We start from the raw sequence: 24534 nt of genomic DNA on the forward strand, positions 1-24534 counted from the left end.
GTATAGGTAAAGGTCATTAAATGTGATATCTCCATTTAAGTTGGTTAAAAAGACAAACAAGCTTTGGTTTTGTTTCCAGAGGCAAAGACTCCAATAGCATAGCAATAATTCTAAATATGTACAAGACTTGGTTTAGGTTACAATTGAAGTACTAGCCACCTCATTAGAGGCAGAATTTAAAAGCAAAATTATGCTGCATATATCACTAGGACATTCCAGGGACAGTGAGTTACATTTATAAAGTCAGAATTGAAAATCAGGCATGGAATTTTTCCATTTTCAGTTAAAATGTTTTGTTTAACAATACTCATGGCACTCGTCTGACATGGCGTGGAGTGGATTTTGTCACATGATCTTCCATTTTTTCCCTTTATTAATTACAACAACTCTCTTGGGTATCTTTTGCAGAGAATCACATGCTGGAGAGATTAAAGTGCTTGCTGGCACCAAGACTTTTGGTTTCATGCTTCTGAGGCTCTACTTAAAGCCCAGACACACACCACTTCCCACTCTGCAAACCTAGAACTCCCCTTACACTGTAGTACTCAAGATTCCATATCTAAGATGTGATCCAGAGGAAGGAAAAGTTTGTTCCTTGCTTTACAAACAGGAACTTGGAAATGTTGGTAGAAGTTGGGGGTCGGGGATTAGATTAGATTCCCTACAGTGTGGAAACAGGCCCTTTGGCCCGACAAGTCCACACCGCCCTTTGGAGCATCCCACCCAAACCCATCGCCCTACAACCCACACACCCCTGAACACTACGGGTAATTTTAGCATGGCCAATCCACCTAGCCTGCACATCTTTGGACTGTGGGAGGAAACCGGAGCACCCGGAGGAAACCCACGCAGACACGGGGAGAATGTGTAAACTCCACACAGACAGTTAAGGCTGGAACTAAACGCGGGTCCCTGGTACTGTGAGGCTGCAGTGCTAACAACTGAGCCACCATGCCGCCCTAAATCTTTGCAGGTTGGTGAGGCTCACAGTCCTTCTTCCAGTTGACCCCAGAGGATTCCACGCTGCCAGACATAGCCAGCCGATTTGCAGATTATGGCACAGGTCAGTACTGCATCCCAGGTAAAGTGGTACAACCAGCACTGCAGGAAGAAGATCAATGAACTTCTTTGCTCTGCAAGTGTAAGTGCCAATGTTCTCTTTCTGTTACCTCTCACTTACAGGTTCAATGTTCATTCCAACACTGCCACTGCACCTCATTTTACCAAGGATCATGGATTACAGCACTCAGGATTGCACACATCATTTCTACTGAGTGGTTCTTACTTAGCTCATCCTCCCAAATTACTAACATTTCTTCCTCTATACTTCTTGCTCACTCACTGGGAAAACCTCTCCTGTTCACATTCCATGAAAAATTGCTCTTCCATTAACATCCAACACACTCAATCTGTCCCATTTTTCTCAATGGAGGAAACTCTTGCCCACTCTCCGAGACTGATGTTTCCATAGCGCTCTAAGATATGGGAAATTTTTTATGAAAGTAGGTGGTTTTGCTTCAGGTATACAGGGCATTGGAGAGGCTGCATCTGGAATACTGTGCATAGTATTGGTCGCTCATTTAAGTACCTTGGAAGAAATTTAGAGGAGGTTTACTAGACTAATACCTGGAATGGGCATTTTGTCTTATAAATAAATGTTGTATAGGTTAGGATGTATCCACTGGAGTTTAGAAGAGCAAGAGGCAAACTGATTGAAACAGAAAACATCCTGAAGGGTCTTGGTAGAAGCGGAAAGGAGATTTCCCATCATTGGACTATATGGAACCAGGGTTCACTGTTTAAAAGAGATAACAAGGTGTAGAACTGGATGAACATAGCAGGCCAAGTGGCATCAGAGAAGCAGGAAAGCTAATGTTTCAGGCCTAGACCCTTCTTCAGAAATGGGGGAGGGCAAGGGGATTCTGAAACAAATAGGGAGAGATGGGGAGGCGGAGAGAAGCTGGATAAAGGAGAGGATAGGTGGAGTGGAGACAGACAGCTCAAAGAGGCAGGAGTGGAGCCAGTAAAGGTGAGTGTAGGTGGGGAGTTAGGGAGGGGATAAGTCAATCCAGGAAGGACGGACAGGTCAAGGGGGCGGGATGAGGCTAGTAGGTAGAATCCAGCTCTACACCTTGTTATCTCAGATTCTCCAGCATCTGCAGTTCTTACTATCTCTGCACTGTTTGAAAGTCAGGGATCACTCATTTAAAACAGAGATTAGGCAAAAATAAACTCTCAAGATTCTTGAGTGTTTGGAGCACTTTCCTTGAAAATGTGGTAAAAGCAGTGTCTTTGAATATTGTTAAGGCAGAGGACAATGGATTCTTGATTACATATCAATCCATGCTCCCTGAAAGGACTTCAAACCACACTTTCAGTTTCCATTGTTCCTGTTTCTGGCTATGACGTCTTTCACTGGGGTGCCTCTGGCATGTCCTCCTTTTTCCGCAACTGAGGTTGACAGGGCCCTCTGTCCCATTTCCTGCCTTTTTGTCTTTAACCCTTCCCCTCACTTCCAGAACAATAATCGGATTTGTCTTGTCGTCACACTGTAGCCCACCAATCTCTGCATTCAACGAATCATACTCTACCATTTCTGCCATTTCCAACAAAAAATAACCACCAAACATACCTTCCACTCACCCCACCCATTCTCAGCATTCTGCAGGGACAGTTCCACAGGGGCGCAGCACCCTGGTCCACTTCTCCATTACTCCTAACACTTCTTCACCCTCCAAGGTACCTTTCCACAAAATTGCAGAAAGCGTAAAATATTTTCATTCACCTTCTCCTTCCTTACTGTCGAAGGAGTTAAATGAGTGTCCCCTTACTATGAGATAATGTCCTCTGGTCCTACAACCTCCAGTGAAGCAGTGGTTTGCTAGTATTCTTTCAATATAGTGTACTGTATCCACTGCCCAGAATGCAGTCTCCTTTACACCGGTGAGACTAAACATGAACTGGGTAAGCGTATTGTAGAATACTACCACAGAGTCCATAAGAATGACCATAATCTTCCAGTTGCTTACAATCTCAACAAACCATGCTAATAGTCCTACTGTGGGCCCACTGTAGTATTCCTATGAAGTTTAACCCATGCTGTATGAACAATGCTTCATTTTCTGTTGAGTAACCATAATCCTATCGCATTTAGTACTGGTAGTGCCCTAACCATAAAAGAATTAAAATATCTTTAGAACATAAAAGGATACAGACAGGTTAACTGAATTTGACAGGAGGACTTGAGGAGCTGAATATCATTTAATTGGAAAAAAAAATTGCAGAAAGGTACAGCACAAAGGATTTGGGAATCTTTGTGCGTAAATCACAAAACAAAACAAGCATACAATTTAACTAGGTAATAGGGAAGGCAAATGGAATGCTGGCATTTATTTCAAAGCAAATGGTGTATAAAAATAGATAGGCCTTTCTAAAACTACACAAGGCACTAATCATACCACAGCTGGAACACTGTCAGCTGTTTTGGTCCCCTTATCTAAGGAAAGAAAAATTGGCACTGGTGGTAGTCTACAAGTTTACTCTGTTGATCCCAGGTATGGAGACAGTGCCTTATGAGGAATGGTTGAGAAGGTTGAAATATAGGAAAATGAGAGGTGACCTTGTTATGATATAAGATTCTTAGGGAACTTGACAGGGGAGGTGCAAAGATGTTGATTTTCCTTGTGGGAGAGTCTAGGATCAGAGAACATCATCTCAGAGTAAGGGGCATTCATTTAAGACAGATGAAAAAGAATTCTCTATAACAATGTAAATCTATGGAATTCTTTACAACAGAGGGCTGTGGCACCTGGGATAATTATATACATTCAAGGCTGAGATAGGTTTTTAATCAGTAAGGGAATCAAGGGGTACAGGGAAAAGAAAGTGGAGTTAAAGATTATAAGATCAGCCAAGATCTCATTCAATGGCCAAACAGACTTGATTCTCCTCATATGTCTTATGATCTTGTCTCTCAATAGATCATCCCTGACTAATACTTTTAAGAAAAGTAGTGTTTGCCGACTCCAGCAACTGTGGACAAATATGCATCTGTGCTCACTTGGAAACAGGCAGGTACACAGTTCCATATACAATATGTCATCACACTGACTTTGCATGTGATGTCATGCACAAATGCAAAACTATGCATGTGCAGGGAAGTATATGCAGTTTTAAACCGGGATTTAGTCGTGGAGAGAAGGGACACCGGGCAGCAGGAGCTCCTCAGAATGAGAAAGGAAAGAGCTGGGGTGGGCGTGAAGGATGGGAGGGGTTGAGAGGAACTGCGCGAGGAGGGCTCAGGACACAGGGAGGCCAGGGTGGTAGGAGGTGAAAAGGGTGTTAAGAAGGGCTGAGGACCCAGGAGGTCCTTTCTTCCTCTGTCTCCCTTGTTCTGTGCTTCTCATGATTCTCCTCCCTGCCACCACTTCTGCCTCTGTCCCAACCCTGGTCCTGAAGTCAAAGGAAAAGGTATGAAATAATTGTAATATTTTACGAAGAATAAATTGGTTGTCTTATTCCTTACTGACATTACTTCTAAGACACTAGACATGTATATAAAGTTATATTCAACTCAGATAAACACCTTGGACCATTTTGCTCAGAGTTGCTAATAGACAAGATCCAAGCTCACCATTGCCAAATTGCACTTGGAAAAACACCTTAAAATAACTATGCTATAATTATCCAGTCATCTTGAATTAAAGGCTCAACTATTTTTGCACCCCAGGTATTCCATGCCCTCCATAGGACATGAATCAACAAATGAAGCAATGTTACCATGTGGCAACAAATGTTAGTTTTGGCAGCATAAGAACATTACACAGTAGAATATTTACTCCAGGCTGGTAAATCTCGATGATGTTCATTTTTCTGTAAAAGTAGGAAAGCTTGCATCAATACTTTCCTCTCCCAGTCCACTCTGTCTCAGTCTATTTTATAGTCAGGATATATCTGGTGAGGCTGGTGAGTATCTGTGGTTGTTCAGTCAGTGATTATCATTAACTAACGCTGCAGAGGTCAATCACTGCTGATTAGAAAACTACTTAAAAAAGAACTTAAAAAATAATTTGAATAATTTAGAGATTTATAGATATAAAGTGGTGATTTCTCTCAGAATAAAAAGCTGCTAGAACAGCATGAACTTTTCTAAATTATTCAGTCAGCATAGTGATACGGCAATGTACTGCACAACAATTAGTAATGTTGATCGAATCATTCAAAATATCTGCTTCATTCAATCTTTAACAATATCTACACTAATTAACTCCACTATAATTAAATGCATAGATAAAAGGGTCTTAAACATTGTACGAACATTACAAAGCAATTCTGACTCCAGCTGTGTTAGAGTTTGTAGGACATTATTTCCTTAAAAGGTGAGGTAAATAAATCATGTAATAAATACGTATTGTTTCCATTTTTACCTTCACTGAAAAAACAGATCACAAGATAAAGCAAGAATAAAAACAATCACCTTCCAATGCCACTTTGTACCTGTAAGCAAGTGCACTACAACAGTTAAAACATTGAGAACGTAATTTACAGGAGAAAGCTATTTGGCCTTGCAAGCCCACCATTCAAGAATATTGTGACTGATCTCATACTTAATTCTAACTTTCCACAATATCTCAATTACCCTTAATTCCTGTTGCACACAATCACTCATTCACCTCCGACTTGAATATATGCAAAGCCGCATATCTGTAGCACTCTGGGGTTGAAAATTTCAAAGAATCACAAACTCTTGAATGAAGAAATTTCTCCTCATCTCATTTGAATAGAATGATCTTGTCATGCCCATGTAGTTATGTCTGCACATCTATTCTTAAAAGTCGAGTGGAAAATAGAAGTAACCATTCTCCAATGGACATTCTCCACCATTTCCTAGATGCAAAATGGAGTTAAATCAGTCAAGTGATCTTCCTAATGTCTGCAAATGTACATGAAACCGCCCAAAGATTGAAGTAACCTGTTTCTATGATCAGGGCATTAAATGTGAACGATCTTTTGGACATTCTCTTGTGAAGACATTAAGAAAGAAACAGCTCTCTTCTGCAACATCTATCATTATTTAAAAGCCGAACAAACCTGATACACAATAGCTGTATAGACTTAGTGGCTGCCGAGTAAACTTCCCCTCATGCAAATCATTAATAAAAATCCTAAGTTATTGCAGCCCAAACGCTGACTCTTGATACAGTCTACTGCCTAACCAACCAAAAATGTCAAATTTATTCTTCTTCACCATCCATTAGCCAACCCTAAATCCATTCAAAATCATAAATTCTATTCCTACTGGACCTAATTTTGTTTAATAACATCTTATGTGCCACTTTCCAAATGGAAAACTCAATGTAATAAGCAGTCAAATAGTTTTCTTTGGGTTGCCAAGTCTATTTTTTTTGTGCACTTATTACTTTTATGTACTTCATTCCTGTGTTTTGAAGTGCCCTAGCAAAGAATAAACCACTTGCATGAATGCAGTAGAAGACTTGGCCATTAATAAAGGACATAGTGTATGGAGGAAGGGCTAGAACCACAATGTAGGGGCATCTTGAGGAGTGCTTCCATTGCCATTAGCCTTTACTTCATCTTCCGCTCTGGGCCCATCTGCACTCTTTCTAACCATGAGCAGATGATTTGGCTATATCAAGGCCTTGCTTTGATTATGGTGCACAAGCTAACAAAAAGAATGTAAAGACCTTTGGTGTGAACTACCATGTCCATCTCTCTAGGAGGTTGAGACAGTAGGAACTGCTGATGCTTTAGTCTGAGATAACAAGATGTAGAGCTGGATGAATACAGCAGGCCAAGCAGCATCAGAGGAGTAGGAAAGCTAATGTTTCGGGTCAGCCTTCCTGTTCCTCTGATGCTGCTTGGCCTGCTGTGTTCATCCAGCTCTACACTTTGTTATCTCTAGGAGGTTGATCCCTCTTTCAACGAAGGTGGTTATCAGCGCAAGTGCCTGAGACATTATGGCACTCACACTAAAGATGGACTTCTCCATTTTAAGTGCAACGGTGCACCATGCTCTGGAAATGGTAATAGATGGGTATATCCTTCATGTTACTTCTCGACAAGTACCATTTAGTGAATGACATCCTTCCTCACCAAGGCAACAGCACCTATTTCCAATCAAAGTGAGCTTGAAGTAACCATTCTCCAATGAACATTCTCCACCATTATTCCTGTCTTCATGAGCTGCTTCTGCCCACATATTATGCAGACTCACTATAGGCCAGCCCAGTTAGCTAGGAACCCAAACCCTCTGGGTAGGTGCGTTTGCACTCGTGGAAGCACGAACAAGACTTATGTGACAGTGCATGCTCAATGTGCTGGTCCTCCCACATCACTTTTAGTGACACCATCAAGGCACCTGCGGACAATGACAGACATGAATCAGACCTGAAAGTGGGTCAAAGAGGTTTCCAAGTTTCCACATATCATGATATCTAATGTATTGATGGCACTGATTCAATCTGAGGAACAATTAAATGCCAAGTAGCAGTGGAATATCTAATGCTATTGCCAGAGTTTTGGGAAATCACATTTGTCCATCAGTGACAGTGAATTTACAGTTGCCACCCTGTTGATCTCCAGAGCTAATTCCTCCATCAAGGTCAGGGCAACCACAGATCTATCTCTTGGTTCCCTGTCTTGCCCTAGAGTTGTGGTATCTCTTGTCTTGCACTGGCAAAAGGCAGAGAGTTAGGACAGTGAATCATTGTTTGATTGCAAAGAGTGCACAGCTGTAGGTCAGTTAACGTAACATCTGTCATAGGGATAACAGGAACTGCAGATGCTGGAGAATCCGAGATAACAGAGTGTAGAACTGGATGAACACAGCAGGCCAAACAGCATCTTAGGAGCACAAAAGCTGATACAAAATGCCTCATCTGGGCTCCATTTTCTCCCCATAGGTCCAGGAACTCCCTACCTACGTCCGTGACACCACCCATGCCCTTCACCTATCCAGAACTTCCAATTCCCCGGTCCCCAACACCTCATTTTTACTATGGAAGTCTGGTCCCTATACACCTGCATTCCCCAGGCAGATGGCCTCAAGGCCCTCCGCTTCTTCCTGTCCCGCAGGCCCGACCAGTCCCCCTCCACCGACACCCTCATCCGCCTAGCCGAGCTCATTCTCACCCTCAACAACTTTTCTTTTGATTCTTCCCTTCTCCTACAGACTAAGGCGGTGGCCATGGTGCCCGCATGGGCCCAAGCTATGCCTGCCTCTTTGTAGGTTACATGGAACAATTCCTCTTCCGTACCTACACTGGCCCTAAACCCCACCTCTTCCTCTGTTACATTGATGACTGAATCGGCGCCGCCTCGTGCTCCCATGAGGAGCTCGAACAGTTCATCCACTTCACCAACACCTTCCACCTCAACCTCAAGTTCATCTGGACTATCTCTAACAATTCTCTGACTTCCTGGACCTCTCTGTCTCCATTTCAGGCAACCACCTAGAAACCGATATCCATTCCAATCCCACCGACTCCCAAAGCAACCTAGAATACACGTCCTCCCACCTAGCTTCTTGCAAAAATGCCATCCCCTATTCCCAACTCCTTTGCCTCTGCCACATCTACTCCCAGGATGAGGCATTCCACTCCTGTACATCTCAGATGTCCTCGTTTTTCAAAAACCGCAACACCACCCCGCAGTGGTCGAGAATGCCCTCGACCGTGTCTCCCACATTTCCCGCAACTCATCCCTCACTGCCCGTCCCTGCAATGACCACCAAAAGAGAATCCTCCTCATCCTCATGTACCACCCCACCAACCTCTGGATCCAACGCATCATCCACCAAAACTTCTGCCATCTGCAATCCGACCCCACCACCAAAGATATTTTTCCCTCCCTAACCTTGTCTGCTTTCCAGAGGGGCCACTCTCTCCGTGATTCCATTGTCCACTCCACACTCCCCTCCAACCCCACCACACCTAGCACTTTCCCCCGCAACCGCAGGAAGTGCTACACCTGCCCCCACACCTCCTCCCTCATCCCCACCCCAGGCCCCAAGAAGGCTTTCCACATCAAGCAGATGTTCACCTGCACATCTGCTAATGTGGTATACCGCATCCGCTGTACCGGTTGTGGCCTCCTCTACATTGGGGAAACCAAGCGGAGGCTTGGGGACCACTCTGCGGAACACCTACGCTTGGTTCACAATAAATAACTGCACCTCCCAGTAGCGAGCCATTTCAACCTCCCCCCCCATTCCTTAGACGACATGTCCATCCTGGATCGCCTGCAGTGCCACAACGATGCCATCTGAAGCTTGCAGGAACAGCAACTGATATTTTGCTTGGGAACCATGCAGCCCAAGGGTATCAATGTGGATTTCACAAGCTTCAAAATCTCTCCTCCCCGTACCGCATCCCAAAACCAGCCCAGCTCATCCCCGCCTCCCTAGTCTGTTCTTCCTCTCACCTATCCCCTCCTCCCACTTCAAGCTGCACCCCCATTTCCTTCCTACTAACCTCATCCCGCCCCCTTGACCTGTCCGTCCTCCCTGGGCTGGCCTATCCCCTCCCTACCTCCCCGTCTACACTCACCTCTACTGGCTCCACTCCCGCCTCTTTAACTCGTCTGTCTCCTCTCCACCTATCTTCTCCTCTATCCATCTTTGATCCGCCTCCTCCTCTCTCCCTATTTATTTCAGAACCCTCTCCTCCTCCCCCATTTCTGATGAAGGGTCTAGGCCCGGAAAGTCAGGTTTTCTGCTCCTAAGATGCTGCTTGGCCTGCTGTGTGAATCCAGTTCTAAATTTTGTTATCTGTCACAGGCTCATTGCTACAATTCACTGTCATAGGTTACTGCTGGATATTTAGAAAACAATTTGTGGACCATGCAGAGTCAGTATAGTTCTCTAAAATGGAAATAATTTTCTAAGAAAGTAACAAGCAAAAGAAAATCTCTAAATTTGGTGTACTTACATTTTCAAAGCTATTTGGTAAAGTGCTACTTAAACATTAACTGTAAAAGATAAAAGCATGGTGGGGGGGTAATATATTAGTGTGAATAAGGGATTGGATGAATGGGTCTTTTTCAGGCTGGCATGCTGTAACTAGTGGAGGGTCAGAGGATTAATAAGCCTCAAATATTTAAAATCTGTAATTAAGTATCTTGGGCGCAGAGCTTGCAACATAGGATTGTGAAGAAAATAAGATGTTAAGAAGAGGTAGTCTGCAAAGGGATAAAGATAAATTGGTCACAAATTTTTGCAGTTTGACTATAATGTGAGAAAATGTGAATTTGTCCACTTTGTCATGAAAAACAGAAAATTGTACATAATTTAAATGGAGATTGTAAATAGCGAATTTTGAGAAGATTTGTAGCTCAGGTTGAGTTTCTGGATGTGAGTTTGCTCGCTGAGCTGGAAGCTTAGTTTTCAGACGTTTCGTCACCCTTCTAGGTAACATCATCAGTGAGCCTCCAATGAAGGCTTCATCGGAGGCTCACTGACGATGTTACCCAGAATGGTGACGAAATGTCTGAAAACTAACCTTCTAGCTCAATGAGCAAACTCACATCCAGGAGATTGTAAAACTGGGTGGTTCAGAGGGATCTATGTATCCCACTACATGGATCATAAAGATACAGCAGGGTTAGGGAGGCAAATGATATGTTGAGGTTTATTGCAAGTGAAATGGAATACATGGGTAAGGAAATTTTACTGCAGCTCTACGGGGTGTTATTGAGACCACCCCCAGAGTACTGCATACACTTTTGGTCTATTATTTAAAAAGTATATAATTGTGTGGGAAGCAGTTCAGAGAAGGTTCAGTTGACTCATTCTTGGAATGAAGTGATTTTATTGTTACAAAAAATTCTGGGGGAGTGAATAAATACCTCTCTTTTCACTCTTAAGATTGATATAATAGTGTTTGAATTAAAAAAAAAGTTTTTTTTTCAATTCAGTATATAGTTGACCATTTGTTAAACTATGAAAAAGTAAGCCAGTCAGATCTCAAGTTAATCAAAATTAAGGAGCTAGTTTCACTGGATATATTAACAAATGGTAAAACCCATCCCTAATCTCATGTCAAACATGAACACACACACACACACATACACAGACAAAGAAACAGAGCATGTGGGTGGAGGTTGGGAGATGGTGTGGTGATTGGAATTGGGAAAAACATGTTAATGTTCACAATTTAATGAATTACATGATCCGATGTTGATCTTGCAATCCAGTGGCAGTTTCAGCTGAGCTAGACGTTCTTCTCCTCACAGTACCTCTTAAACTGCAATTAGTCCTTTTTCCACAGTGGGTGCAATGGTGCTTTGAAGTCCTTTTTATTTGTAAATTTTCTATTTATGAGATTTATTCAAACTCGTAGCAAAGATGGGGTGTGAGCTTGTAAACAAAAGTGTTGAAAGGTGCTGTTATTCCATTCTGCAGTCTTCTCATTTCCGCTTTTCTGTGGCAGTCTGCAGACTATGCTGGACTGTTACTATTTAAAGACCAGCTTGTATGGTCTTTTACAGTCAGTTTCTATGTGCCCTTCAATCGTAATGTCAGACTCTACATTTCTCCTCTTGATTAAACATCTTGTCCACTGAATTCAGAAATGCTCCCAGACCTGACACTTTATTATTTTTTCTGGCAATTTTGTACAACTCCTCTTTGATCTAATCTTAACTCTGATTTCTTTTGAATGTCATGATTGAGCTACCTTTCTGCTTTTACCTTTGTGCCAGACAGGAATGAATAATTGTTGTAATTCACATACGTCCTTTTAAATATGAACTATTGCCTATCCATCGTCAACCCCTTCTGGAATGTTCCCCAAACCATCCTTGCCAATTTGTGCCTCATTCTCTCATAGTTCCCTTTATTTAGATACAAAACCTTAGTTTCAGATTCAACTACTTTACTCTCCATCTTAGTGAAGAAATCTATCATATTGTGGTTGCTCTTCCCCAAGGGATTCCGCACAAGAAGATTGTTAATTAATTCTTTCTCATTGCACAGCACCTAGTCTAGAACAGATTGTTCTCTGGCTGTTTCCTCAATTTATAGGTCTAAAAAAAAATCGTCCTCCGCAATACCTTTGCTAGTATGGTTAATCCACTTTATAAGCAAATTAAAGTCACCCATGATTGTACTGTATTGCCTGTATCTCTGATTTCTCATTTAATGCTTTCCCTTATATTTCTTATCTCCATCCATAAAGATTCCACATTGCAATTTTCTGAGCCAACATCCTTCCTCACTACTGCATTGGTTAATCCCTTACTAACAATGACCACCCACTTCCTTTCCCTTTTTGTTTATTGTTCTTAAATAATGACTATCCCTGGATGTTCAGTTCACACCCTTGCTAACCCTCAGCCACGTCTCTGGAATTGCAACAATACCATAACTATTATATCTATTTGTGCCGTTAATTCATCTACCTTACTGTGAATTCGCTGCGAATTAAGACGCATTGCCTTTAGATTGTTTTTTTTTAACCTTGTTAGTCATCTTAAATCTATTTTGCACCACGGCCCCATTTGTTTCTCAACATTCATTTTTTTTCGGCCTTCCCCTTTTGCTTCTTACCTTTCTGTCTTTTGTTTTTATCCTTGGTTCTCTCTTTTCTGTCTCTCCGGTCGCCTCCCAATCCCCTGCCACTCCTGGTTAAATCCTCCATGACAGCAGTAGCGAACACTGCTCAAGGGTCAGGATCCTGCTCAGATGCAACTGATTCTGATTTTACAGGTCCCTCCTTCCCCATAATTGGTCTCAATGTCCAAGGAATCTGAATCCCTACTGCAATTACTGGCTGTGAGATCCTTTTCTAAAATTTACATCCGAACTCCCTATATTCTGCATATACAATTTTTTTTTTACATATGCCATTTGTGCCATTATAAACCAGTTCTGACTTTCACCCTCCTCTTTCAAAATGTCCTGTAACCACAATAAGACACTGACATCAGGAAGGTAACATACCATCCCACAGTCTCTTTTGTAGCTGCAGAAACACTTGTCTGTTTTCCTTAATATTAAATCCCCTGACATTATAGCTCTGCTCTTCTTTTCCTCCCCTTTCTGCACCAGATCTATGCATGGTGCCATGGTACTTCCACTACTATCCCACAAGAAGTCGCTCCTCCCCGAGAGTCCAAGATGGTATACACATTAACGACAGCGATGGCCACAGGTGTGTCTTACACTACCTGCTATCCTCCACTCTACCTAATAATTGCCAATCCTTTTCCTGCTTGTTCAATCTTTGCCTGCAATGTGACCATCTCAATAAACATGCTGTTCACAACAATCTCAACACCTCAGATCCCTCACATTGCAGCAAGTGTGTCCAGCTACAGCTCAGAAATGCGACTGGCCCGTTGCTATAGCTGGGCACACTTTCTGCACTGATGGTCACCAGGCATGCTAGAAATGTCCACAACTTCCCACACAGTGCAGGACAGGCATATGATAAGTGTGAGCTCTGCTACCATGACTTCTCTTTAGATCAAGATTCTTAGTTGCTCCCTGAAAAGAACATTAACCATGCTAGGGACCTTGTTTCACTCTAAAAACTTGTGCAGCAATGCAAAGTTTTTGTCTTAAGCCTTTGAAGGCCCTATTTTAAGTCTTAATCTTACTTCCCTTCCATTGCCATTAATACCTTATTAGATTGGCCTAACTTCTTTGGTTAAATTAAAATATAACTACTTGTTCAAAAAATGCACTTTTCTAATTTGCAGTAATTTGTAGACAATTCGTAACAATGGTTTCTTACCAAACAATGAAGTTGATATTTTCCTTGATGTCATGCTTTTTTGTTCCCACTCTCTTACTTAGCACAAGCAGGTTCCTAAAAACTCCCGCTGCCTCTTCAACTCCCAAAGTGATGTGGGTCTCAAGCCTCAGCCCTGATTCATATATCCTCGCTCTGCACTGCCCCTCACAGTTCCTGCTGTTTCTCCAACTCCTTAGGTAAACTTCCATAAAGTTAACACTTGAGCCAATAAATTTGCAGGTTTTCTGTGATGGCACCTTTATTGTTTTTTTGAACAATAAGTTGCAAATGCAGGTCACTCTTCCCAGACTGCTTTACTGTGAAGTTCATTGCACCACACACTTCCCAGGCTGCTTGTCTATGATGCTGACTCCAGGGCAATTTTCCTGGATTGCTTCACTGCAATGCTGTCTCTAGGACAATCTTCCCAGACTACTTCACCATGATGCTGAATCCAAGACACTCTTCCCAGGCTGTTCCACCACGGTGCGGATTGCAGGACACTCTTCTCAGACTGTTACATTGCAAACAGACAACTTTGATAGAACAGGACTAGCATTTTAAAGGGCTCATGGTTCATGGTACCTCAAAGCTATTGTGAACCATAATCTGCATGAATAATCACTTTGAAAGTCGGCGTCCCTCATACGATACCATAACAGGTTACATCCCTAAAGCAGCCCTTTATGGTTGTTAGTACCTCCATGTCAAACGATTTTGCCCTACCCTCTTCTTCATGATATCATATGCTCATTCACGCACTATATAATGTATTGAAGCAGTAAGTACAGTAGAGATTTTTATTCATTTTTGTGGGATTTTTGTGGCTGGCCAGCATTTATTGCCCATCTCTCACCGCTCTTGAGAAGGTGGTGGTGAGGTGCCTTTTTGAACTGCTGCAGTCCATCTGCAGTGGTTTGACTCACAATGCTATTACGGAGAGAATTGTAGAATTCTGACCCAGCAACATTGATACGTTTCCAAGTCAGCATGATGAGCGGCTTGGAGGGGAACTTGATGGTGGTGGTATTCCAGCATATTCCTTGCCTTTGTCCTTCCAGATGGAAGGGGTTATAGGTTTGGAAGGTGCTTTCTGAGGATCTTTGGTAAATTTCTGCAGTGCATCTTATAGATAGTACACAATGCTACTACTGAGAGTTGGTGATAGAGGGAGTGGAGCTTGTAAGTGAGTGCCAATCAAACAGGCTGGTATGTCTTGGATGGTGTCAAGCTGTGTTGTTGGAGCTGCACCCAACCAAGCAAGTGGGTAGTATTCCATCACATTCCTGGCTTGGGCTTTGTAGATGATCAACAGATTTTGGGGAGTCAGGATGTGAGTTACTCGCTGCAATATTCTTAACCTCTGACTTGTTCTTAGAGCTACTGTGTTTATGTGGCAATATGAGTTGAGCTTCTGGTCAATAGCAATCCAGGATCTGACAATGTGGGATTTAATGAACACCACTAAATGTCAAGGGCAGTGGTTAGATTGTCCCATATTGGTCATGATCATAGCCTTGCATTTGTGTGGCATGAATATTATTTGCCACTTCTCAGCCCCAAGTCTAGATATTTCCAGATCTTGTAGTATTTGTACGTGGACTGCTTCAGCATCTGAGGAGTTGCAAATGGTGCTGAACATTGTGCAGTTGTAGGTGAACAATTCCACTTTCTGACCTTTGGATGGAAGGTAGGTTATTGATGAAGGAGCTGAAGATGGTTTGATCTACGATACTATATTGAGGAACACCTGCAGAGTTAACCTGGAGCTGAGATGATCGCCCTCCAACATCAACAACCATCTTCCTATGTGCCAGGTGTGATTCTAACCAACAGAGAGTTTGCCTCTTGATAAGCAATGATTCCAGTTTTGCTAGGGTTCCTTGATGCCACACTTAGTTGAATGTAGCCTTGGTGTCAATGACTATCACTCTTACCTCATCTCTGGAATTCATCTCTTTTATCCACGTTTGCATCAAAACTGTAATTACAGCAGGAGCTGAGTGGCCTTGGTAGAATCAAACTGGGCATCACTCAGCCAGCTTTTGCTGAACACGTGCTGCATGATAGCACTGCTGATGACACCTTCCACAACTTTACTGATGATTGAGAGTAGACTGATGGGTAGTAAGTTGTTGGGTTGGATTCGTCTTTTTTATGTACAGGCCATACCCGGGCAGTTTTCAACATTGTCGGTTAAATACCAGTGTTGTAACTGTACTGGAACAGCTTGGTAGGGGAGTGGCAAGTTCTGGAGTACAAATCTTCACTGTTATTACTAGGGTGTTGTCAGAGCCCATAGCCTTTGCAGTATCCAGTGCCTCCAACTGCTTTTTGATATCAGGTGGAGTGAATCAAATTGGCTGAAGACTGGTATTTGTAATGCCGGGGACCACTGGAGGATGCCAGCATGGGTCATCCACTCAGCACTTCTGGCTGAAGATTGCTGCTAATGCTTCAGCCTTATCTTTCGCAATGATGTGCAGGGCTTTTCCATCATTGAGGATGAGGATATTTGTGGAAACCACCTCCTCCAGTGAGTTGTTTACTTGTGCACAACATTCACAACTGCATATGGCAGGACACCAGAACTTACTCCGATCCATTGGGTGTGGACAGTAGGTTATACAAAAAACTAAAAAGTCACATATGATAACTTACCAATTTCTTAAAAAAATTATCACTGCAGCCCAATAAAATTTTCAACCATCTAGGTAACTGAAAGGGTCAATAATTGAAACTGAATAAACTTAAGTTCAATTCACCTTGTGCAAATAAGCATTGTATACATTCTCATAACAAATACGCAATAACGGTTGGTTGAGAGGTCGGATATCCATCATTGTGTTGAAACACTTGGGTCCTTGCTTGAGCTCTACTGATGATTTAAACAGTCTGAATGATTCAACATTTTTGTTGAGTTGCACTAAGTTTTTTCCCAAAAAATGGAAAGTTATTGATGAATAACATTTTGCAGTACATTTTACTGTGGTTACATCATCCAAACAGTTTAAATGGGCACAGAAGTGTCATTGCTTGGCATGGAGATCATGACAGACCATAGGATGGGTCGGTATATGAGTAGGTTTAGGAAAGAAGGAGTGCATGGGTGTGAGGTGGTATAAGGGGTGAGGACTGGAAGGCATTTTATTATAATAGGGTTAAAGTCCCACAGCACAGGTGGGCCTTTTAAACAACCACCCCACCCTTTTCAGCCCAATGGTTAGCTTCAAACTTTTTACTGAGTTGGCTGCCCTGAATGCAGAGCACATCTATCACTGTCACCTCAAACCCACAACCAACAATGAATATCCTGCACTTTGTCTTGAGGTGAACAGGCCAAGCCGTGAACTTTTCCAACTTCTGCTACTTGCTCAAGGTTGTATATCTTATGGTAAATAGACTTGAAGAGATAAACAGCATGGAAGCAGACCCTTGGGTCCAACTTATTCATGCTGACCAGATATCCTAAATTATCTAGTCCCATATGCCAGCCCTTGGCCTGTATCACTCTAAACCCTTCCTATTCATATACCTTTTAAATGCCTTTTAAATGTTGTAATCATACCAGCATCACCACTTCCTCTGACATCTCATTCCATAGGCACACCAACCTCTGTGTGAAAAAGTTGCTCCTTAGGTCCCTTTTATATCTTTTTCCTCTCATCTTAAATCTATACCCTCTAGTTTCCTAACTCCCCCTTCCACAATGGAAAATACCTTGCCCAGTTACCCTATCCACTCCCCTCATGGTTTTATAAACCTCTAAAAGGTCACCCCTCAGCCTCTAACGCTCCAGGGAAAATAGCCCCAGCCTATCCAGTTTCTTCCTATAGCTCAAACCCTCCAACCCTGGCAACATCCTTATAAATCTTTTCTGAACTCTTTCAAGTTTCACAACATCTTTCCTATAACAGGGTCACCAGAATTGCATGCAACACTCCAAGTGGCCAAACCAACATCCTGTACAGCCACAACATAACCTCACAACTACTATACTCAATGCACTGGCCAATAAAGACAAACATACCAAACACCTTCTGCACTATCCTATCTATCTGCAACTCCACTTTTAGACTGAATTGGTGCAAGACTACTGGGTAGCAGTTACTTGAGCTGATTTGTTTGTGTTATTTCTCATAGTCATTTCTGAGACCCATTTTCAATTTCATTGTACATTTCCAGTGTCCTCTCACTCCTTGGCAATGTTTGTTAGTGCCTCACTAATTTTATTCTGAAACCCTTTCAGAACCTAGCATACAGGCCATTTGTTGTGATTGTGACAATGTCAGCCTGGTGGACATCATAGAATATGAGTTCTGTGATTACGGTTGTTAATCTGGTCCAATCAGGGAGCTGTGACTGACATATAAAAAGGGTAAGTGGTCAGAGAAACTGACACTCTCGTATCTGACTCTGAATGAGGCAGTACTAAAGTCAAGGGCTGTTTATATGCAAATAAATGGTGACTTGGTGATGGCATACTAGCCTCTGAGGACTTCCTTCACCGTCTATCCCTGTTGATTGTTTGTTCTTTGCCATTTTAGCCAAAACATCCATGACAACAATCATTAATTGCCTTGATAATGTGATGTCTAGAGAGTCACTGCAGCGGCAACATGTATAAGGAATATTTGGAATCCATTATGCAGTTGACTTGATGAGAATTGCTGAGGGAATAGAAGATCCCAATCAGCAATTCCCTGGCATTTGGAACATGCTGGAAAATATCTATTTAAGTCAAAGAATTTGGAGAGTTCTGACACACTTAAGTTTAAGCTTGGAATAGAACTTATATAAAATAATTGTCCTGACATATATGAAAGTTATTTTCCTTTTACTTTGTTAGTTTGCATGCAAAGTTTGCTGATATGTGCAAAAAACAAAATCTTTAACAAAATGTGTCTTTTTTTCGCAGTTCTGGCTAACTAATAAACTGAGCTCATAGCTCTCAAATGACACCCACAATTACATCACCCTTGATGCCAACCTGATGTTCTCTGACCCCTGATGCTTGCTTAACTAGTCACTGACCCTACACATACCTATCCCCACCACACCAAATGCTCCTCACAACCCAACCTGATACGTCTCACGCAACCTGAACATTCCCCTGTCTAAAACCCAATTTATCCTAAGCACTCATCCACTCAATCCACTTACCTGAATATCCTACCCATCTGGCACCCTATTCCACTCACCCAACAAGAACTCTAAGCCCCCATTTCCCACTCACATACATACATGCATGCACTTACATTCTTACCCTTTGACAGTTGCTTGTCAAATGCCTATTGGACATTTAAACTCCAAACTATTAAGTGCTACAAAAGGGGATGTGGTGTTTATGAAAATCTTCTTTGCTGCCAGGTTCAAGGATTCATACTTTTCATAATAGGGCATTCCTTTCTAAGCGTTTCCACTGCAGAAGCCATTTAAAGCTAAGAAGTCAATTTTTAATCCGATCAGGTCCAGAAATTGGATTTCCCATCCTGACTAGAATATCCAGGACAAACTCCTTACTGATTATAACATTCTCACTTTGGTTCCTGCCATCAATCAAAACCCATAAATGTAACTGCAATTCTGAATTAGCTCAACAAGTTTCCTGCCTAATAGTCAGCCAGATGGTCTGAGTCCCAACCTGTTCATCAGGTTGCAGAACAGCTGAAGAACAGTTGGCAGGAGGTGGAGGTTGAGGCCAGTCAACATAGTCATCAAGAATGTTCTCAATGATCAGGGACTCACGAATCAGGGGCCACAGTTTAAGGGTACAGGGTGGGCCATTTAGGACTGAGATGAGAAATTTCTTCACCAGAGAGTGGTGAGCCTTGAAATTTTCTGCAGTTTGAAATGAAAACATTGAAAGCTTTCAGGAAGGAATTAGATATTGTTCTTAGGACTAAAGAGATCAAAGGATATGGAGAGAAAGCAGGAACAGGACACTGAGTAGGATCATCAGTCATGAACATATTGAATGGCAGAGCAGGTTTGAAAGGCTTACTCCTGTTGCTGTTTTCTATGTTGGTGAAGGGGAAAAGTTGGGGAATTAAACATTGTTGGTTTTTTTAGAAGATATGATTGGTGGGCTGGCAGAGGAGGTACTTCTCTCATAGATATTGCCCTTCTTACCTGGATCTGCCAGGTTTTGCTGGTTGCTTGTAAACCTGGCTTATAGAAATTTAAAAAAAGCATTACTGAAAATAAAAGGATGCACTTTCCGTAAAATATTTTATTGACTGACTGACCCATCACCTAAATGTTAATTATTTGTTCATTTGATTCATCTCCAGCAAACCAGAAGTGGGTAGGTTGGAGTAGTTTGGAGTTAGGTTTTCATTTTGTGAATCTTTGTCCCATCTAAATCTCCACCTTTAAAACACTTCTCTTTTACCAAGCTTTCAGTCACTCCATCTCAGCCCTTTCTACAATTTGGCATCTGTTTTCCTTACATCTATTTGTGAAGTGCCTTGGGATATCTTTTAGATTAAGAGTGCTTTATACCATAAATGAAAGTTGCTATTGAAAGAAAAACTATCACAGTCTTTATAGTTCAAACAATCAATCAATATACCCCAGGGCTTTCTTTATTAATCCTGCAATCTGACTCAAATATTGAAAAATAACTCCAGACACATATAAGGAAACTCACTGTATCAAGTGTTTATCATGTGAAATGATGGTATAATATAAATTATGTAAAAGCTACATTTCAAAATTTAAATTGTTAAAGAATGACAGCATCAGTTGAAACATTTACTCTAACATTCTGAAATATATTCAACACATTACTGCCTGCAATGGTATACCTACTAAATGGAACTAAACACATTTACACTACACTCACAGAATGCGTTGCTAGATGCAGTCCATAAGAGCATTTAACAGTAGGGTGTATACTACATAAACCTACTCTGAATTATTCATTGTTTCTAAATTGAATCTAACAAATGTCAAAAGCCCACCTTCTCAATTTGCAAACTACACAGCATCATATCCAAAATTACTGAAAACTCCACATACCTCCATTTTCCTCTCCATTACTGTTGTTTGTCTCAGCCATTTCACAGCTGTCTAAATCTGATTCGCACTCCAAATCAATGACCCCCTCTGCTGACATTACCAATTCATCTTTCTGTAGATAAAAAAAATCAGTTACAAAGTGGTCACATATTCTTTTTACAAAGCATTTTACTATAAAATAATATAACAATCATGTTTTGTTTGAGCATTAGGCAGCTTGACAACCTTAAACCTTGGTGTACATCTTGTTAAGGTTTGCTCCGCATACAAAACATGTGGGTTATTTTTGACATATATCTCTTGTATATTTATGAATACATTGAACTGTGATAAGTTTATCAGTATCAGCTCACAGCAATAATTTTCATCTTCAATTCCAGTTAGCAATATTAATATCCAGACTATAGAGAGAAATATAAATCTTTCTGTATTAATAAGGCTGAACAGTTTCAATGATTATACAGATAACAGTACATTCTGTTCCAGATAAAAGCTATTAAATTTACAATAATTACTTCCAATCCAGAAATTAATTTTCATCAGTGAAACATTTGTCCTCATTTCACTTTTTCACGTAATAATTACGACTTACACCGTAACAACTGACAAATTTACATGGGCACAGAGAGATTGGTATTGGACTAACACCTTCAGTATCAGACATCCTAGGGAATCAATATTTGACTGCAGGCTTATTTACTGTTGGCGACTTTATCCTGCATTTCAAGCCAAGTGCAATGAAATGCCAGTTTACTTCAATTGGGAGCACTCTTGCCTCTGAATCAATATATTGTGGTTCAAGCTGGAAGACAAGATTTGAGCATGTAGATTATCTTGACACTTTGGTTTGGTACATTTTCCTAAGATGCATGCCTTGAGACACTTGCTATATTGAAGAGGCTATGCAAGTTGTTTTTGATTGCTGCACTATTAAAGACCAAATATATCAGTTACAATGTGAAACTGTGACTGTCCACTCAACTGATATTATAAATGCATAAGTGTGACAGTTCTCCTGGTGTATTGGAGTCTTATACTTCAAAGAAGGATATTGTAAAGGAAATATATTGATATGTCAGAGTTGAAATGACATGATGCACGTGCAGGTCTTCCACCTGAAAATGACTGGTGAGACTTGAAAATTCACCATTTCTGCTGCTTAATCAATGTGAACAATTGATACACAATTCCTTGCCCTCATGAAACACCCTCAATTGAGTTTGATCTTAGTCAAGTTTTAATCTATAAAACTGAAACAATCATATGCTATATCTTCATATAGAATTTGAAGACTGAATGATCATTAATCAGAAAATGAATTGAATTGATACTTGATTTTGAAGACACAATGGTAACAAATGGATTTTAAAATGACTTTAGTTAACAATCTATTCAAAACAAATCAGAAGGGATAAAGTCTCTATGACAATGTGATGAAATAAAACATACCTATTTTCTCTATTTACAATAACATTAAAAGTAATATGTCTTTTGTCTCTTGTGTGCATCTGTGTTTTATCATGTTAGTTGAAGACATAAAAACCAACATTTTCCTATTTCTTAGTGATATTAAAACATTAGAAATGTAACAAATCTTACATATTTACTTACTTTAAGAGCATAAAGACCCATCTTTCCTGGAATTCGACAGAAAGCTCCATCTTCCACACGAGCATTGGTATGTAGCATGGCGTTAAGGCAAGCCAGAGGAGAGGTTCCACTGATTTGAGAGACAAATGCATAAATAAACGTGTGAGCCCTTCTCACACAATATTCACTTTACACTTGGACTTTTGTGCAAATGCCTCCAACCTTGACCAGCATTAACATTACAATAGCAGATGTGAAGTGCAAATTTTAACGTTGATCATTTGTAAAATCGGCCATAAGGCAACCAAAGAAAACAAAATCAAAATGAAATCACAACCCAAGTTGTCAATCTTAAAAATATGCAGTCATTTAAGACTAAAGACAAATCAAAATATGTGGTGTAACGCACATAGCAGAAATCTAAGAAACCACCCTTTTGTTTGAAACTGCCAGAATGATCAAAGGGGAAAGTTCAAGAGTATCAGTATTCAATGAAATAAAAGAAAATGCATTAGAATGACCTGGAAGTGGGGGCCTGGGAGTCACTGCTATTGCAAATCTTTGTTATTATTTTCTCTTCACAGAAGTGGCATAACCTGATGTTACCTAAATAACTCCGTCACGTAGTGTGAAAATTCTTTGGTTTTGTATTCACCCCACTTTAGTATGAGAAAAGAAAGACTGTGAAGCTTATTTCACTCAATACTCACTAACTCGTCTCTGACATAGCAAAATCACAAACATCTCCACATTACTATTTCTTCAATTTAACAACTTAATGAAATAAAATGTAAGCAGTTAAAATTATGAGCATATGTATAAGATTGTTGAACTCAGGAAATAAAGCTAAATTAGTAAAATTTTGACATTTTGTTATTCTCCCGGGCTAAGCTGAATACTTTCAGAAAGTGAATCATCAATTTATCAAGAAGATCAAGTTGGGTTATTAATAATAATAAAAATATAGAGATAATAGGAAAAAAATGCAGCACATTTGTTAAGTGTAATATTGCTACACTTGGTAACTACACCATGAAAATAAGTGTATTTTAGATATTGACAGCATTATGTTCCCAATAGACTGACATGATGTGTCTAGTTTCTGGGTATAAAGAGTTCGCATGTTTTTCACTTATGCGTGCTAGTTTGCATCTCCTTTTCAGCTTATACTGTTAGCTAATAGCAATGTGCAAAAAGAGAGCCCAGTGTGCCAGTCTTACCCTGTCAAGACACAGCCTATGCATCAGCAAGGCCTCAGCCATGGCTCCAATGGTAATACTTCGCTCCCTTGCAGTACCAGACTAAAACTTGAGAGGATCTCGAAGGATATGGTGCCCAGTTATGCAAACTGCTGGCTCATTAGCATGGGCACATTCTGACACTCATGAATCAAACTCACAGCTATGGGCAAATAGCTTCACTCCTTGTAGACATCTCAGGAGAGTGCAATGGCAAGTTACTAAATCTTGAAAAAAACTCTGGAGTGGTGTTCAAAAATGGACGGATGTCTAAACATGTTATTTTTCTAACAACTTCTTCAATAAAGTCATTATTAAACATACAATGCATTCCTTTAGAGTAAAGGTGGGGGGAACGGGTATAGGGGAGGGGGGGTGGAATTGAGAGAGTGCAGTGTATGCTCTCCAAATATCTTGCCCAGGATTATCCTGAACAGGGCTCTCCAGTTCTGTTGTACAACATAAACACAACACAGAAGGTAAGTGTTATTTGTGATAAGCCTAACCTAATTTTCACACAGAATGGGCGCACATGGCTGTTCCTAATGAAGGGACGTACGACTGTGACCTGCTGCTGACACAGTATCAAACTCAAGTTGAGTATTGCCCAACCAGTAGTGCTGTGCTACCATGATCAGACAACTGGGTTCTTGGAGCTTATAGTTTCTGCTTAATAAGCAAACAGAATCTACTGCAAAGGGCAAATAAACAAAAAGCAAAATAGATGCCAATTCTTCAATAAGACCATAAGAAATAGGAACATTAGTAGGCCATTTGGCACCTTCATGCCTGCTCCACTATTCAATACGATCATGGGGATCCAACATTCCTAACATTCACTTTCCTGCCTTTTCTCGGTTATCCTTGATTCCTCTACTAATCAAGAGCCTATCCCAATCTTAAATAACCACAAGAATTCTGCCCCCACA

The 24534-nt window shown here is 40.9% G+C and overlaps 1 protein-coding gene across 1 annotated transcript in view; it reads right to left on the minus strand.

The window, feature by feature from the left end:
- LOC125451594 (putative Polycomb group protein ASXL3) overlaps positions 1-24534 on the minus strand; it is a 287101-nt gene that overhangs the window by 201881 nt on the left and 60686 nt on the right. The window contains exons 3-4 of the mRNA XM_059646068.1: positions 22389-22497; positions 20778-20889 (exon numbers count right to left, since the gene is read on the minus strand). Coding sequence (XP_059502051.1) covers positions 20778-20889; positions 22389-22497 — 221 coding nt within the window. The remainder of the gene's footprint in view (positions 1-20777; positions 20890-22388; positions 22498-24534) is intronic.

The sequence above is a fragment of the Stegostoma tigrinum genome, chromosome 5 (genome assembly GCF_030684315.1).
Source record: "Stegostoma tigrinum isolate sSteTig4 chromosome 5, sSteTig4.hap1, whole genome shotgun sequence".
In the NCBI taxonomy this organism is placed as follows: Eukaryota; Metazoa; Chordata; class Chondrichthyes; order Orectolobiformes; family Stegostomatidae; genus Stegostoma; species Stegostoma tigrinum.